The sequence below is a fragment of the Erigeron canadensis genome, chromosome 4, assembly GCF_010389155.1.
Source record: "Erigeron canadensis isolate Cc75 chromosome 4, C_canadensis_v1, whole genome shotgun sequence".
NCBI classification, from domain to species: Eukaryota; Viridiplantae; Streptophyta; class Magnoliopsida; order Asterales; family Asteraceae; genus Erigeron; species Erigeron canadensis.
Window position 1 is genome coordinate 21,685,967 of NC_057764.1, and position 19,613 is coordinate 21,705,579.

At 36.6% G+C, this 19,613-nt stretch overlaps 1 protein-coding gene across 1 annotated transcript; it reads right to left on the reverse strand.

The window, feature by feature from the left end:
• Positions 1–8,353: 8,353 nt before the first annotated feature.
• LOC122597154 (WPP domain-containing protein 1-like) lies at positions 8,354–8,701 on the reverse strand. Its single transcript, XM_043769785.1, has one exon. The coding sequence runs from the start codon at positions 8,699–8,701 to the stop codon at positions 8,354–8,356; it is 348 nt and encodes a 115-aa protein (XP_043625720.1).
• Positions 8,702–19,613: the final 10,912 nt, after the last annotated feature.

Below are 19,613 nucleotides of genomic sequence, written 5' to 3' on the forward strand. Positions count from 1 at the left end.
ATCCATCAATCTATTTTAAACTCCTTTTCATCACCATCTTATGTGTGTTATTCTTGATATACATTACAATTCTCTTTTTACAGTTTTAGTTATTCTTTATTCTTTATCTATGTCTCAAAGTAGTCCCCGATTATCAAAGGTGAACTTATATGTTGTATACAACTATATTCAAGTGAATCAACCAGTGGTGCAGCTTTGATTGTAGTTTCGTAACGTTATCATCAGTGGAAGAACACGTAACTCACAGTATCATTGCAGAATGTGATTGCTTTGGATCAGTTTCTTGAGTTTTGGCTAAATTCAATTTAGTTTGTCTTATACCATTCTTATATCATATGCCACCTAATATACCATTCTCATCTTCTTTTTTTTTTCTTAACAAAATGGCTGGTGCTTGGAATATCCGGTTAGCATAAAATTCAAGATCTATATAAATAGTTTGAAGTAGATATGTTTTTTAAGTGAATTGATTGCCTTGGTGCATTAGACGGAAGTTCTCCCCTTGTCAGTACCTCACAATTAGTCACTTCTTGATTAGTGTAACAACTGCCAAGAAAATTTTCCCCGTTGATACTAATACGGCCTGAATGGATTATTATAATTAGCAAATGGCTAATGTCACTTTCATGTATGGATAATAGAGTAAATTACTTTTTTTTTTTTCTAAAAATTGACATGTTTTTCACTTTCAATCCTTGCATTAAAAAAAATCAATTGACACGTTACACAATACAATCAATCAAATGACTAAATCTTTTTATTTCGCCATCAAAGATTTGTGTTAAAGATCTACGCATTGTTTAAAAGTGTGTTTTTTTTTCCATAATGGTAACAATTGACATTAAAATTAATGACCCCCATTCAAGTATGTGTTCCATCGTTATCTTCATCCAACGGCCAGGTATAACACTAGTTTTTCTAATGGCAAACCTTACTATAATATAAGGTTTATAAAACTTTGGTTGATTGTATTGTTTAACGCCATTGATGATTATCACGATTCTATAATTTCTTGTATGAGATTATTTGCATAGCGAATACCTTTACAAACCTTGGGATTGTAATTGAGGAAGTTGCTACTTAATATTTTTTTAATAAATAAAATAAGACGTTGCGTATAGCACTATATGCAACATTCATCAAAACATTGCGTCTATTGTAACACGTCCCGTTTGGTTATACACAGGCTGCTTGCGAGGTTCTGTTCTATTCACACATCTAGTATACGCAACCTTTTTTGCACGTACGTTGCATCTAGGGCAATTTGGGGTAGATTAGCGATATATGCTGCGTACACTGTCGTACGCTATGTCTAGGGCATGTGCAAATAGATTTTAGGTCGTTACCGCAACACTTCTTCTTGTACGATGCGTCTATGTCATGTGTCAATAGAATGTCGATTTGTGTAAATAAAATTTCCCAATCCATAAACAACAGAACCAAATAAATATCATCATCACATACAAATTTAAAAATAAAAAAAATAAACCAAATATTCCCAAGCCTTACTCCCCCATCTTTAGCAACAGCACTGGCACCATTATCACTTACTTCTTAACACATGACTTCTCAGATCTAGCATCAAAAACCATCTTCCCCAATGATCACCGACAGAGTTAACGTAAGCCTTCACACTCTCATATCGCCAACACCGCTGGCCTCGGCGGCAAGAAAAGCTTCGAGTTCGACCTGGAGAGCTAGGAATTCAGCTTCTTCGGTAGAGAGCTCGCGACAGTAGAGAACAGTACTTAGGGTTGGACCAGAGAACTCTCTGACGATACGGTTAATTACGGCATTGCGCATCAATTGTGATGGTGGCCAAATCGTCGTTTCCAGCTTTTTCAGTTTTTTTGATGATGGCTTATGTTTTCCTAATACGGTCGAGATTTCCATTTTTTTCTTTTTCTTTGTTGGGGATGTTTCTAGAAGAGTGATGAGATGCATTACAGATAGTTTTTAGGGTTTGCGAGCTCTATATATATAGTATAGTATGAGACTACGAGTAATAATAAGATTATTTGTTATTCTTCGTGGACTTTTGGCCCCCCTCAACAAAAAGCCCAACTTATGAAAACGCCATGAAAAGTAAAAATGATGGCCGGTATTACAAAACATAACTTAAAACAGAACCATCAGTTACGCCTTTAGGGGCCGCCACGTATAGCATTATAAGTTGGTTCTAGGTTTTTTTTTCCTTCTAATTTTTCGGATGTAAATTTCAAGGTTGCGGAACTCGGAAATCGGGGTCGGGGTGGCAAGTGGGGAGTCAGGATTTTTTTAAGAATCGGATCGAGGGGAAACTCGGGTTGGGTAATTTATAAGATTTTTTTTTTAATTCAATCAAATGTGGAGGTTTGTAAATTAAATTGAGGTTTGATGAGGTTAGGAAGACTGTCAAAGAGGCTTGACATTTAATGTAGATTTAGCCATATGACGAAGTAAGAGAGCGGATTAAATTATGTAACAAATCTTGACAGGGTATTACAATAGACGATCCTTGAATAAACGCGTTGTCTCGGTGTCAATAGAAGAGATTGAAGGATGTCGGCTTAAGGGTGAGACGAATGCCCCCCCATTAGATGCTTGGGCATGGAGAAAATATGGCCAGAAACCCATCAAAGCTCGCCTTACCCTCAGTATATTAATAATTCAAAAATCAAAACTTGCATATATTTCTAATCTCTTCTCTCTATATATAGATATGGAGTTATGGAGCTATCCCAAAGTGCTCATGTGGCGTTTGTGAGCTCGTCACGTCAGCGTTTTCTTACGTGTCGTCGTAAGAATGATCTGGGTTACACGTCATCGTCCACGCATGCAACTTTCTTGCTGACGTGGAGTGTCCATTTAAAGCAAATGCTATAAATCAGTTTTTAATGAAAAAAATTTCGGAATATATCGAACACGTGAGTTCCAAATTCTCATTTATGAGTCTCTACAACTCTACCATTGAACTGCCATCAGTTTTGTTTGCTTATCAAAAGCCACAATTGATAAACTTCATTTCGAACCTTTTGTACATTAGCTGAAATTTAGTAAGGGAAACATATACCCACGTATTCAATCCCATCGATTGAGTGTTTGATTTACAAGAAATTCTCAAATCTAGAATTTGTAGATCGGTTGATGAATCTTATATACTTTTTCATCTCAATTTCTTCTTGTGCACGGTAACTAAGTCATCACTTTTTATCTTTCTTAATATTGATTATTCTCATGAGTGATTTGGTTTTTAATTTAATGGTTCTTAAATTTAATGAAAGGTATTTTTTTTTTACTGCACCAATCATATGATTAATTAAATAACTAAAGAATTATTTCTTTCAATAATATCCCTTTTCAGTTTTCTATATATTTATTATGAATTTCAATAAATTTTTTTTAATTTTAGCACAGCTGTTCGATGAAATGTCTAAGAAAGATTTTTTAAAAAAATTTATGCAGATGAACCCAAGGTTTTGGATGAGATCTAAGGCATTTCAATCTGACTTTACGTTTAGTCAGGGCTGCTGAAGATTAATCTGATGTTCATTTGAAGATGTTGTTTTCGGTAGTTATGGTTGCTATGTGTATATCGATGGCTCTTACTTTTGCTTTGATATTGTATCGTAAGTAGAGGTGACATATATAAGAAGAGTTGTCGTAAGGGTTGAATTGGTTAGAGTAAGTTGTTTCACCTACATGTGGAAACAGTTCAGGTCAATCGACCTCAAAACACTTTCTTTTTTATACTTCTCATTGGTTCTATATATTTTATGTATAGATTGGTAATAGATATAAATATAAAAATATAATATATTAGAGATTACGTGATTTGTCATTTTCCCAACAATATCTAACCTGAAAAAGCTTAGTTGAATCGGAGTATTTTTCAATATTTACTGATATGTGCATGCTTTTAAGAAGCCAGGTAGCATGCTAGCTGATTTAACTTCCACGACTAAACAATGAGCATTGTAACGTCACCAGCGTATACTTATTCCAATTAATCAGAATCTATGGTTTAGATACCTTTTAAACCTTGAAAATGCTTTTATATTACGGAGTATAACTTCTAAAAGTGTTAAAGATTACAATCTCGAATATGATAAATGCATTTTCTTTCGGTCAGCTGGATATCCTGAAATACACAGCAGCATATTCTGCAAGCATTTGCTAGCAAAAAAATCTTACTGGTTGCCCGCAATCTCACTTTCTCTTTTCGTGGTCCATCGTTTTTGTTCTCTATTATAGAATTTACGTACACCTAATCACAGCATAGGCAACGCTCTAGAAAGTGTCTTACTGGTATACAACAAGTATTGAAAAAAATAAGAGCATATTGATATGGATACCGTTTGCCAGGTTTATTGGGGTTGGGGGTGTTAAATTAAAAGGCAAATAGGTCATATTGAACGGAATACGTCTATATGCCAAAAATTATACAGTACCAATCAAGTATCATCCTTTTAGTTTCTTTTCAAAATGGTTGGTGCCTAGAATATCCAATTATACATAGAATTCATGCTCTATAAATACCTTTTGATCAGATATATTTTCCTTCAAGTGAATCTAGTACATATGTATTGGTATATTACCGGGCAAGTTCTCTTTTGGCAGTTGCTTACTTAGTTGTTTCTCATAAAGCAATGATAGTGTGAAAACCGCCAAAGGAGATTTGCCCAGCAATTCATCGCAATACAAAACTTTTTCCATGAGAAAGTCATGTTTTTTACTCATATTCTTTGATTTGTCAATCACCCTTCTCTCTAAACTTCTTTTCCTCTTTCTTTATTATGCTTTTCGGTCTATTTTCATCGAAATCACAAACCATAGTAACTTTGACAACAGGTGAATTTGTTCAAAGTCGAATTACAAACCAAGTATGGTAAAGTAGCTCATCTACTGGCCAAATCTACATCCCGGTTTGTTTTCACCTTCCCAGGCTATTATGCTGTGCCTTTTCGACCAGAGCATGTAATGGCGCCATTGCTTCACCTTAATGCAAATAAAACATGTGAAGGGGCCATCAAAGGGGACAAAGTTGAACTGGATGACATTCTGTAATAGATAGTGATATGGCACTACTTGATAAAAGGGGCTTGAAAAACAGGACAATGGGCCAAGGACCAGACCGAGTTAGCTAGGCTGATTATGGGACGAGCATTGAACCAGTTATAAAACTCCAACCTTTTTAATAGCCTGGCTGATCGGGGTAGCTAGGAACATGTTCGTTACTTATTTGGCACGTCTTCTTAGGAGTGGGCTCAGGCATTGCCTTGAATTCCCTATTTTACAACCCTAAGCACAATTAGTTCAATTCTATCTACATTGTCCCATCAATTTTAGTATAGCTAAAGCAAGAGTAGCGAAAAATCACCATCATGTTGCCATGTTGGTTTGCGTGATATGCTGTGTAGGCAAGACACACGCAAGTTGACGAGTGTTTTAATTTAGATTTGATAATTGCATTGTGACCAAGTTTCTTCATATCTATTTATGCTTGGCTCCTGTAATTATAATTGTAACCCTACCTGCAGATTAAATATAAAAATATCTCCACTTCGGTCTGTTGATTAAACCGAGACATTGCCATGTAAAAATTCTCCTTTCATATTTTTCTTGTGTTCTTGTTTCTTTATATTGCTTAATAGTCTGTTTATAGTTTGTGGGTGTGATCTTCATTATCTGTTTGTATGTGTAGCCTCAAATTCCTAAAAACTAGTGTAGGTTTGCTAGTTGGGACGATGGTAGAAGAATGAATTAAAGATCAAGACAGAAAACTTGATGGCCGTGATTTTCGTTTCAGGAAGATGTAAATCGAAGAGCATTTGTACTAAGTGGATCTCATGAGCTGTTGACAGAAGCCGAAGTTGATGAAGCAAGAGGTGTTATAATGATTAGTACATTTAATATTGTAGTGCTTGGTGGTCAAGGCTTAAGAATTGGTTTTTGTATACATATGGGTTTCAAGTTATATGTATGAAACTAGAATTTGTGCTTAATGTCTTATGTTTATTGTTTGTGTTGTTTGAGCCTCAAATTCCTAACTATTAATTAGTACCAGTTTTGCGAGTTGGGAATGATGGTAGAAGAATGAAAGTTCAAGATCGAAAAACTTGATGGCCGTGAATTTTGTTTCAAGTAGATGTAAATCGTAGAAGATGAAGCAAGAGGTGTTCTAATTATCAGTATACCTAATATCATAATAGGATTAGGAATCTAATCTCTGATTTCTTTCATAATTATCAGCCAAAGTACAAAACATAAGTTTAATGAAGTTGATTAGGGTGTTTGACATAGCTTATTAACAAGATAACAAGCTTCTTAGCTTGTTTCATTATCAAAACATAATAAACTCAAACAAACACTTTTAGAGTGCTTCTTAGCTTCTTTGCTGATGCATTGTCACAGCAATCGAGACGACATCCTAGAAAGCAAAGAATTTATGTTGAACGGAACTTGTCCCATATGCCAAACTTATACCATTCTCATCCTTTTTCCTTTCTCAACAAAATGGTTGGTGCTTGGAATATCCAACTAGCATAAAATTCATGATCAATATATATAGTTTCGAGTAGCCATATGTTTTTCAAGTGAATTTAGATGTATTGGTGGACTACTGGGCGAGTTCTTACTTGGTAGTAGCTCCCTTACCCGCTTCTTGATTATTCAAATTATTAAGCGATTCTAGTGAAGAAACTGCCAAAGGAGATTTGCCCAGTAATTCATCCTAATACAAAGTACCTAGGCTTTCAATGAGTGAGTACTCTTTTTTGTTCACGCTAGCTCTTCGGTACGTTTGATAATCCATCAATCTATTTTAAACTCCTTTTCATCACCATCTTATGTGTGTTAATTATCTTGATATACATTACAATTCTCTTTTTACAGTTTTAGTTATTCTTTATTCTTTATCTATGTCTCAAAGTAGTCCCCGATTATCAAAGGTGAACTTATATGTTGTATACAACTATATTCAAGTGAATCAACCAGTGGTGCAGCTTTGATTGTAGTTTCGTAACGTTATCATCAGTGGAAGAACACGTAACTCACAGTATCATTGCAGAATGTGATTGCTTTGGATCAGTTTCTTGAGTTTTGGCTAAATTCAAATTTAGTTTGTCTTATACCATTCTTATATCATATGCCAACCTAATATACCATTCTCATCTTCTTTTTTTTTTCTTAACAAAATGGCTGGTGCTTGGAATATCCGGTTAGCATAAAATTCAAGATCTATATAAATAGTTTGAAGTAGATATATGTTTTTTAAGTGAATTGATTGCCTTGGTGCATTAGACGGAAGTTCTCCCTTGTCAGTACCTCACAATTAGTCACTTCTTGATTAGTGTAACAACTGCCAAAGAAAATTTTCCCCGTTGATACTAATACGGCCTGAATGGATTATTATAATTAGCAAATGGCTAATGTCACTTTCATGTATGGATAATAGAGTAAATTACTTTTTTTTTTTTCTAAAAATTGACATGTTTTTCACTTTCAATCCTTGCATTAAAAAAATATCAATTGACACGTTACACAATACAATCAATCAAATGACTAAATCTTTTTATTTCGCCATCAAAGATTTGTGTTTAAAGATCTACGCATTGTTTAAAGGTGTGTTTTTTTCCATAATGGTAACAATTGACATTAAAATTAATGACCCGCATTCAAGTATGTGTTCCATCGTTATCTTCATCCAACGGCCAGGTATAACACTAGTTTTTTCTAATGGCAAACCTTACTATAATATAAGGTTTATAAAAACTTTGGTTGATTGTATTGTTTAACGCCATTGATGATTATCACGATTCTATAATTTCTTGTATGAAGATTATTTGCATAGCGAATACCTTTACAAACCTTTGGGATTGTAATTGAGGAAGTTGCTACTTAATATTTTTTTAATAAATAAAATAAGACGTTGCGTATAGCACTATATGCAACATTCATCAAAACATTGCGTCTATTGTAACACGTCCCGTTTGGTTATACACATGGCTGCTTGCGAGGTTCTGTTCTATTCACACATCTAGTATACGCAACCTTTTTTGCACGTACGTTGCATCTAGGGCAATTTGGGGTAGATTAGGTCGATATATGCTGCGTACACTGTCGTACGCTATGTCTAGGGCATGTGCAAATAGATTTTAGGTCGTTATACGCAACACTTCTTCTTGTACGATGCGTCTATGTCATGTGTCAATAGAATGTCGATTTGTGTAAATAAAATTTCCCAATCCATAAACAACAGAACCAAAATAAATATCATCATCACATACAAATCTTAAAAATAAAAAAAATAAAAACCAAATATTCCCAAGCCTTACTCCCCCATCTTTAGCAACAGCACTGGCACCATTATCACTTACTTCTTAACACATGACTTCTCAGATCTAGCATCAAAAACCATCTTCCCCAAATGATCACCGACAGAGTTAACGTAAGCCTTCACACTCTCAATATCGCCAACACCGCTGGCCTCGGCGGCAAGAAAAGCTTCGAGTTCGACCTGGAGAGCTAGGAATTCAGCTTCTTCGGTAGAGAGCTCGCGACAGTAGAGAACAGTACTTAGGGTTGGACCAGAGAACTCTCTGACGATACGGTTAATTACGGCATTGCGCATCAATTGTGATGGTGGCCAAATCGTCGTTTCCAGCTTTTCAGTTGTTTTTGATGATGGCTTATGTTTTCCTAATACGGTCGAGATTTCCATTTTTTTCTTTTTCTTTGTTGGGGATGTTTCTAGAAGAGTGATGAGATGCATTACAGATAGGTTTTAGGGTTTGCGAGCTCTATATATTATAGTATAGTATGAGACTACGAGTAATAATAAGATTATTTGTTATTCTTCGTGGACTTTTGGCCCACCCTCAACAAAAAGCCCAACTTATGAAAACGCCATGAAAAGTAAAAAGATGATGGCCGGTATTACAAAACATAACTTAAAACAGAACCAGTCAGTTACGCCTTTAGGGGCCGCCACGTATAGCATTATAAGTTGGTTCTAGGTTTTTTTTTTCCTTCTAATTTTTCGGATGGTAAATTTCAAGGTTGCGGAACTCGGAAATCGGGGTCGGGGTGGCAAGGTGGGGAGTCAGGATTTTTTTAAGAATCGGATCGAGGGGAAACTCGGGTTGGGTAATTTATAAGATTTTTTTTTTTAATTCAATCAAATGTGGAGGTTTGTAAATTAAATTGAGGTTTGATGAGGTTAGGAAGACTGTCAAAGAGGCTTGACATTTAATGTAGATTTAGCCATATGACGAAGGTAAGAGAGCGGATTAAATTATGTAACAAATCTTGACAGGGTTTATTACAATAGACGATCCTTGAATAAACGCGTTGTCTCGGTGTCAATAGAAGAGATTGAAGGATGTCGGCTTAAGGGTGAGACGAATGCCCCCCCATTAGATGCTTGGGCATGGAGAAAATATGGCCAGAAACCCATCAAAGGCTCGCCTTACCCTCAGTATATTAATAATTCAAAAATCAAAACTTGCATATATTTCTAATCTCTTCTCTCTATATATAGATATGGAGTTATGGAGCTATCCCAAAGTGCTCATGTGGCGGTTTGTGAGCTCGTCACGTCAGCGTTTTCTTACGTGTCGTCGTAAGAATGATCTGGGTTACACGTCATCGTCCACGCATGCAACTTTCTTGCTGACGTGGAGTGTCCATTTAAAGCAAATGCTATAAATCAGTTTTTAATGAAAAAAATTTCGGAAATATGATCGAACACGTGAGTTCCAAATTCTCATTTATGAGTCTCTACAACTCTACCAATTGAACTGCCATCAGTTTTGTTTGCTTATCAAAAAGCCACAATTGATAAACTTCATTTCGAACCTTTTGTACATTAGCTGAAATTTAGTAAGGGAAACATATAACCCACGTATTCAATCCCATCGATTGAGTAGTTTTGATTTACAAGAAATATTCTCAAATCTAGAATTTGTAGATCGGTTGATGAATCTTATATATACTTTTTCATCTCAATTTTCTTCTTGTGCACGGTAACTAAGTCATCACTTTTTATCTTTTCTTAATTGATTATTCTCATGAGTGATTTGGTTTTTAATTTTATGGTTCTTAAATTTAATGAAAGGTATTTTTTTTTTACTGCAACCAATCATATGATTAAGGTTAAATAACTAAAGAATTATTTCTTTCAATAATATCAGCCTTTTCAGTTTTCTATATATTTTATTATGAATTTCAATAAATTTTTTTTAATTTTAGCACAGGCTGTTCGATGAAATGTCTAAGAAAGATTTTTTTAAAAAAATTTATGCAGATGAACCCAAGGTTTTGGATGAGATCTAAGGCATTTCAATCTGACTTTACGTTTAGTCAGGGCTGCTGAAGATTTAATCTGATGTTCATTTGAAGATGTTGTTTTCGGTAGTTATGGTTGCTATTGTGTATATCGATGGCTCTTACTTTTGCTTTGATATTGTATCGTAAGTAGAGGTGACATATATAAGAAGAGTTGTCGTAAGGGGTTGAATTGGTTAGAGTAAGTTGTTTCACTACATGTGGAAACAGTTCAGGTCAAGTCGACCTCAAAACACTTTCTTTTTTATACTTCTCATTGGTTGCTATATATTTTATGTGCTATTTAAGTATTTATGATAACAAAAGTACTATTAGTACATTAGCAATCTAAAAGTTTCGAGTAAACTAAGTAAAGATGTTATATATATTGATGTGAACTGTGGGCCTCTTCGTTTGAGATGAAATCCATCCCAAATTGATATTTTATAAGCAATGAGTCTAATTTATCTGTTCATATGGTTTTGGTACTATATTTAGTGTCATTTAAAAATCAACACTTTTAATCACATTATGCAATATGTTCTTCCCCTTAATGTGTAACACCCTGAGCTGGGCTCGAAACATTACGAAAATTATATAGCACACAGTGGAATTATCGTAAAACATAAACTACATGAAATAAAAGGATTCGGTGAACCCAATCAACATTTAAGATACAAGATGCACATAAACATGCAGTCATAAGAGGTCCAAGACAAAATAACTAAATTCATAAGTTTTAGACATAAATCCTAATTGGACAAACGGATCACGGATCCATGAGAGCCTCGGTCTAAAGCAAAACAACAAGTAGTCATCAAGTCTCCAACTTCACACGAATACCTGAAAAGTGCACTAAACAAAGTCAACACTAGGTTGGTGAGTTCGTAGTAATGGTTCACAAGGAACCATTGACAATAGTCACAATGTAAAATCAAGATAAGGATACATGGCATAAAATAGTCACGTGTAAAAGATGAGCACAAGTGGTGAAAATACCTAAGTCATGTATTGTGTGTATGCATATGTCGGGACGGATATCCAATGTAGACTAACCATGTCACAATGTCATATCAGAATAAGATCATATATATAGTTGCGTGTAAAGCGCGACAATATGTATAGTTGCGTGTAAAGCGCGACAATATGTATAAGTTGCGTGTAAAGCGCGACAATATGTATAGTTGCGGGTAAAGCGCGACAATATGTATAAGTTGCGTGTAAAGCGCGACAATATGTATAGTTGCGTGTAAAGCGCGAAAATATGTATAGTTGCGTGTAAAGCGCGTACATATGTATAGTTGCGTGTAAAGCGCGAAAATATGTATAGTTGCTTGTAAAGCGCGACAATATGTATAAGTTGCGTGTAAAGCGCGTACATAAGTATAGTTGCGTGTAAAGCGCGTAAAGTCTCTCATCCCACAAATCATTCAAACCACCATGAACATACATTTCATACGACTTTACATTTAAGGAATCATTGATGCTTATATATAGGATCACCCGCAGCCTTCCCACCATATCTCAAATTCATTAAATGTATCATCGTCTTTCATATATGTACAACTATCCTAACCACATCTCATAATCATAAACGAATGTATAATCAACCAACTGACATATGAGTATATGATGCATAGTAAATACGTGTAATGAATGGCCACAAGTAGTGCCAATATCGAATCATGCATAGTATGTATGTCCATGTCATAATGCATATCAAACGTATGTCAACCATGTCACTAAAGTACCAAATAGGGTGTGCTTGCGTGTAAACCGCTCCAATCGTGTATAACAATGCGTATATGTTCATAACATTACAATTAAGCCAAACCAATCCAAACAATCAACAAATCCATCAAACCGACAAACCGAAATTCAAGCAATCAAACAAGTAGTAAGACAATCGTAACTCAAGCCAATCAAGCAATCAATCAAACAATCAAGCATGTATGTATACACTTTTCAGCCCGAATCTCAATTGAGTAGGGAGCTACGGAACTCACCTTGATTTCCAAGCAAAGTGACAAGTTAATATCAAGCTATAATTGTTCAACGATTGCCACGTGTCCACAACCTATCAATGTACATCACATTACAATCAATTCCTACTCTAATAACCTTAACAAGTTGGTCTAGCAAGTTTAAGTCGAGTCACAAACCCACTAACACTTAAACAACCTTCCCGAGTATAAATAAGACACTTAGACTCGACATTTTTTTAAAATGTAGAAAGATTCATCCCACATAAATGCTATAAAAAAAACTAGACTCTCTTACGATTACAACAATCGATTGGACTTACGGATCAAAAGTTATAAGTATATACGTATATAGTTTGAGTTAAAATCTCAAGTTTGATTCCACAAGTGACTCTCGACTTTGATCGGATGGTTTGTCTTGTGTAAGGCACCAATAAGGTCATAAGAGTACATTCCGGAAAGGTCGTGATGATCCTAGGATGCTAGAACCAAAGCTAGGAAAAAGTTAAGTGATTAACGCCTCCAATTGCGCCGCAACTTAAGGTTGCGCCGCAACATGAAAAACAGATATTCTAGTTGCGCCGCAAGACACCCAGTTCTGCACCAGCACGAGCCAAACACCCCCAAAACACCCATTTTGACTCCATAGATGACCAACGAAGATCTAGGACCCGATTTCAAGCTTAAATCAACACATTTGGACATAAACAAACTCAAATGAACACAACCCATACCGCGAATTCAACTTATAACATCAAAATCACACCGAATTCATTCTAACCCAAAACAAAACCCTAGATAACCTAGGTTGAGTTTTGACCCGATTTGTGACCTAAAATTGCATAAGTCTCACTAGAAACAAGTTTACAAACACAAAATAATTGATTTGAGTGAAGTTTTACTTACAAAAAGTCACCAAGATGCTCAAATCTGAAAATTGACCCGAATGGAAGAATTCTTGCACTTTGAAGACTCAATATTTTGATATGTTGCTAAGGAGATGATGAAGATGATTATTCTTAAGAGATTTGAGTTTGAACAACCATTTATGATGCAAGAATCTAGAGTGAGAGAGAGAAGAGTGTGTGTGAGTTCTTGGGGTTTTTAGAGAGAGAGAGAGATATGAAAGATTAAATGAATGGATGGAATGAGTGGGTGGTGGAGGATTGGGTGGAAAAAGGTGGGGATAGGGTTGGGTGTAAGAGTTGGGTCACGGGTCATGGGTCATGACCATGGGTTGACCCGCTTCACAAATTACTAGTTTAATTAAATCGTCGCCATGTGTCGTCTAATATCGTATTGTCCAACAAGTGGTTAAGTGACCCGTTAATCATTTTGCCCGTCATTTAATCTTAAAAGGAGCTAAATCATTCATTAATTGAATTTACTAGTCAATTTACACAAAAGTCAAATGGTCAAAATCCGCGGATGTTACATAATGCTCATCCGTATAGAGATTTCTGAAGTTTAATTATAATAATCACTACATAATGCATCCGTGTTGATTCAATTATAATGTCTTGGCTACTTTTTTACGATGAATTAGTTAGAAAATAAAATAGACTGGTGCAACACGGGTTTCACCTACTTTATCTGGTTTTATATTTTTTTCGTTGCATGTGAAGTCATTTGCTCATTGTTATGTTTCATAGAGGTAGAAAATGAGTGGCGAATTCTCATTTCTGTTATCAGCTAGAGCTCAAGGACTTGATATCAATCTTGCTATTGCAGATATCTTTATTCTCTATGACAGTTACTGGTGAGATGGAGGCTGTTGAGTCTTGGATTCGCTGATAAGACTTGCTCGCTGACATGTGTCGTCAGCAAGTAATCAGCGAGTCCAGTGACTCTCTTCAGCGGGTTGTATGCTGCCCAAATTGTTTGTCAAGGCGGGAAGATTTCAAACTAGATGAATGTTAAGTCTGGGATTCGCTGAAGGAGACTTGAAAATTGACACATGTCATCAGCAAGTCTCCTAACAATTTGTCAGCAGACGAAGAGACATCTTCAGCCGGATGCATGCCGACTTAGCTTGTCTCGGCGGGAAATATTCAAACAAAATAAAGACAAAAAGATCACATGGTAGTTAACTAACTGTAATTTGCCCTGAATGGTAAATGTACATGTTGGGACCAAAGCAAGGGTTCTCTCTCTCTCTTACCCGATTTAGTATAGAAGACAAAAAGGCACATGATTCAAGTACCATGAGCCAATTGGAAGTCGACAACCACCATCAAGTCACAATCAAAGCAGGCTGTGTTGACTCATGTCTTCCCCTATATAAAGCAACACAACCTCATTGTTTTAAGTGCTTCTGCCGTCTAAAAAGTGTATATCACTTGTAATTGCTTAAGTTTTTCTTATCTAGACTTAGCAATTATCTTTGTTCTTTTGTATTCTTGTAAGTCAAGTGTAAAATCAACCATGTATTCATCGTTTAATCAATGATACATATGATTATCCTTGCATTGATGTATTGCAATTGAACTTTATACTGTTCTTGTTATTTACTTGCTTACTTACTTTCTTTCAAGTATTCTAAATTAAACATAAGTTGTGCATTCGTGGACAAATAATGAAGACAAGTCACGTGGTGGTTCTTCCAACTGTAACATACCTTATATGTTAAAAGGTACAAGTTGGGACCAAAACTAAGGTCTTCTCTCTCATACCCGTTTTGGTAAAGAAGACAAGGGCTCTTGCATGAAAGTACAAAAAGCCAATGGGACGTCGAAAACCACCATCAATCACCATCAAAGAGAGGCTGTGTTGCCATAATTCTTCCTCTATATAAAGCAAAACAGCCGCTTTGTATCAAGTGTGTTTGTCACCTTTAAAGTGTGTGTCACTTGTAATTGTTTAAGTTTGTAGTGTGTCTAGACTTAGCAATTACTTTGTTCATTTGTATTCTTGTAAGTCAAGTTTGTAATATCGACCATGTATTCATCGTTTAATCAATGATACATATGATTATACTTGCATAGATTTATTACATTTGAACTTGTTGTTTATCTTCTTACTTACTTTCTCGTCTAGCTTAACTATAACATAAGTTGTGCATTCATGGACTGTCAAGTGGTATCAGAGCCACCGTTCCTAAATCATTGGAACAAGATCTGTTTGCCTTCTTGTGTTTACATTAATTCTCTGTTCTTTTCTCTTCTTAAAATCTTTTCTTTAAAACAAGAACATGTCGTCTGTACCAAGCCTTGTGAATACACGCGACTTTGGTTATGTGTCTACTCCTCCAAAATTCGAGCCCAAAGATTTTGGGTCTTGGAAGGAGATAATGCTTCTTCACATCGCTGGTGTGGAACCCTACTTAATGACTATATTAACTGAGGGTCCATACGTACCTATGTATGTTCAAAGAACACCAAGAGCAACACCTGATGCTCTTGAGATTGTGATTGACCTGGTAAAACCAGAGGTCCAGTGGACTGATGAAGATCGAAAACTGGTTAATCTTGATGCCAGGCTTAAAAACATGATAATTGTCACTCTTCCTACTGAAATCATGAAACTTGTCATCAAGTATCCTTCTTCAAAGGAAGTCTGGGATAGGTTGGTCAGCACCTATGAAGGTTCTGCTGACCTTATTGAAATCAAGAAAGTAGACCTAAGCGGCCTATGAAAACTTCTTCTCTCTTCCTGATGAAAGTCTTGAGGGCCCCTATACTCGCTTTAAAGGGTTGCTCAATGATATGACTAATGTTGGCATTACTCATGATAATTTGGAAGTATGCCACAAATTCATCGATTCTCTTCCTCTTAAATGGCAAAACTTAAGACAAACCCTCCGTACCACAAAGAAAGGTTAGGATTTTGATATTGAGGAACTTTTTGGCACTCTTCAATTTGAAGAGAGGGCTTTGGCTCAAAACATTCAGGCCTCTGCTGATGCCAGGAGACATGTTGGTTCCTCTTCCTCCATTAGCATGTCTTCCCATCCAATTTCAGATCCTGTTGCTCTTATCTCTGCTGAGCCCATCGATCTCAATGATGGTGCCAGCACTTCTAATCTTCCTAGTCCTATTCAAACTCTTGTTGATGAGCTTGATGCTGATGAAAAACAAGAGATGTTTAGTGACTTTATAAGCTTTGCTCTTCTTGCTGGAAAGAAATATTCCAAAAAATGGAACAACCGTAAGTCGGTTGCTCCTTACAAGCCTCCTGTTGATAAATCACAGGAAGAATGCTGGAGGTGTGGTAGAAAAGGCCATTACCAAAAAGAATGCAGGGTCTCTATCCCCACTCCAGCAGCTCCCAAATCTAACTCTTCCAAGTCTGCTGATGAGTACAGGAACAAATACTATCAGCTGAAGGCTAAGATGGCTGAAAATGAGGAAGCCAAAACACCAGCAAAAGGACTGGTCGCTGAAGAGCATGATTGGGCTAACTCGGATGAGTCAGATGATGAAGATTATGTTGACACCATGTGCCTGATGGCACTCAGTGATGGTGATGCACTGACCAAAGATCAAGTCTCCTCTAGTCAATGGGTAAATGTCACTGTCAAAAAGGGCTCGCTGGGAAAAGGAGTGTGGTATTTGGACAGCGGCTGTTCAAAACACATGATTGGCTCTAAGTCCCTGCTGGATACCTATACAGAGGCACCTGATCCTACTGTAGTGTTTGGTGATAACTCCACTGGACAAACTGAAGGGTATGGTCTTCTTTCTAATGGTCTTCTAAAATTCTCCAAAGTTGCTTATGTAAATGGATTAAAACATAATCTCATAAGCATTAGTCAACTTTGTGATGCTGACTACAAAGTGATTCTTGATAAGCATCAAGGAACTATTGTAAATATTAACAAGGAAGCCGTCTTGGTAGCACCAAGAAAAAGTGATGTGTATCTTGTAGACTTCACTCCTATCAAAACTGATAGTGAGACTTGTTTCTTTGCAAAGTCAACATCTGAATTAAATTGGTTATGACATAAGCGTATGTCGCATGTGAATTTTAAAACCATCAACTCACTGGCCAAAAAGAACCTTGTTTGTGGTCTTCCTCCTCTCTCTCTCTCTTGAAAAAGATAGACTCTGTGGTGCTTGTAAAAAGGGTAAAAGCCATAGGGCTACATTCAAAACAAAACAAGCCAACTCTGTCAAGGGTTGTTTTCATCTTCTTCACATGGACCTTTTTGGTCCAGTGAATGTCTAAAGTTTAAAGGGTAGTAGATACACTTTAGTTATTGTGGATGAATATTCACGATATACTTGGACCATCTTTTTCCATTCCAAGAGTGAAGCTGCTGATGAGATCATTAAATCCATCAAGAAAATGGAAAATCTCAACAGCATAAGGATTAAAGAACTCAGAAGCGACCATGGCACTGAGTTTAGAAACCACACTCTGGAATCCTTTTGTGCTGATCAAGGGATCTCACAAAATTTATCTTCAACTAGAACCCCTGAGCAAAATGGTGTTGCTGAAAGGAGAAACAGAACTCTAATTGAGGCAGCACGAACAATGCTCAGTGAGTCCTCCCTGCCTAGCAGGTTTTGGGCAGAAGCTGTCAGCACTGCCTGCCACACTCAAAATCGCTGTCTCATTGTCAAAAGACATGACTAGACAGCCTACGAAATTTTGGGAAGGCAAGAAACCTCAAATCAAACACTTTCATGTATTTGGTTGCCCAGTCTTTATTCTTAATAATAAGGATCATCTTGGAAAATTTGATCCTAAAGTTGATGATGGTTACTTCGTTGGATATTCTGCCATCAGCAAAGCTTTCAGAGTATTTAATACTCGTCTTCAAAAGGTGGATGAATCTATTCATGTCTCTTCTGATGAGAGCTCCTTTGCTCCCAAAGATATCCAATCTTCATCCTCTGAAGATATATTCAATAAGTTCACTGATCCTCCTATGGAGGTTGACTCATTTGTTGATGTTTCTTGCTCGTTGCCTCTTGATAATCAGCTACTCACCTAGGACAGTTCAGTGGAACCTGAACTTGAGCAAGTTGCTGCTCACATCTACACGATTGAGCCAGTCGAGCCTATTTTAAGATCAATCCATGCTGCATCAGCCAAACCTAGATCACTGGCTGGTGATTTGCAAGTTGATGACTCTGCTGATGAAGAGTTTCATGATGCTTTAGCTAATACTGAAGATATGGAGTCTGTTGATGACCCCATCATCATTGATAACTCTACTCAGTCAAATGGCTCCTCTGATCAAAGTCCTATTGAACCAACTCTAACTATTGATCTCTCTTATTATAGTTCTCCTGCTGAACCTATTCCTCAGTCTTCCGCTGCCCCTCTACTTGGTTCATCAAGTGTTCCTGCCCTAAAATGGACATCTAGTCATCCTTCCCATCAAGTAATTGGTGATCTTCAGCAGGGTATTTTAACTCGATCAGCGACCAAAAATTCATGTCTCTATGTTAATTTCTTGTCAATGATCACCCCTAAAAATATTAGAGAGGCAATTGTTGACCCTTCATGGGTTGCTGCCATGCAAGAGGAACTTACCCATTTTCAAAGACAACATGTCTGGTTTTTGGTACCTCTTCCTCCTGGTAAAGAACCCATTGGTACAAAATGGGTTTATAGGAATAAAATGGACGAAAATGGTGTTGTTATACGTAACAAGGCTAGGCTGGTTACACAAGGTTACCTTCAAGAAGAAGGAGTTGACTATGCGAAACCTTTGCTCCAGTGCCCGACTAGAAGACATACGCTTATTCTTGGCACATGTTGCTTATCGAAACTTCACAGTCTATCAAATGGATGTAAAGAGTGCCTTCCTAAATGGAAAACTCGAAGAAGAAGTTTATGTGGAGCAGCCACCTGGTTTTGAAGATCCGGCCAAGCCACACCATGTGTATCGTCTTTACAAGGCCTTATATGGTCTTAAACAAGCTCCCAGAGCTTGGTATGATACTCTCTCTGAGTTCCTACTATCTAATGAGTTTCAGCGAGGATCCATTGATAGCACCCTTTTTATTTATAGAAAAGGTGTTCATGTCCTATATGTCCAAATTTATGTAGATGACATTATCTTTGGATCCTCCAGCAAGAAACTTTGTAAAAAGTTTAGCTCACTGATGTCATCTCACTTTAAAATGAGTATGATGGGTGAACTAACCTTCTTCCTTGGCTTACAAATTCGTCAACTCTCTGATGGAATTTTTATAAACCAAGAAAAATATATTAGGGACATGCTGGCTAAGTTTGATATGACAAATATCACTCCTAAGCCCACTCCTATGTCTCCTCCAAATAATCTCCATGCTGACCCTGATGGAAAGCATGTGAACCCCACTCACTATCGTGGGATGATTGGCTCGCTGATGTATCTCACAGCGAGTCGTC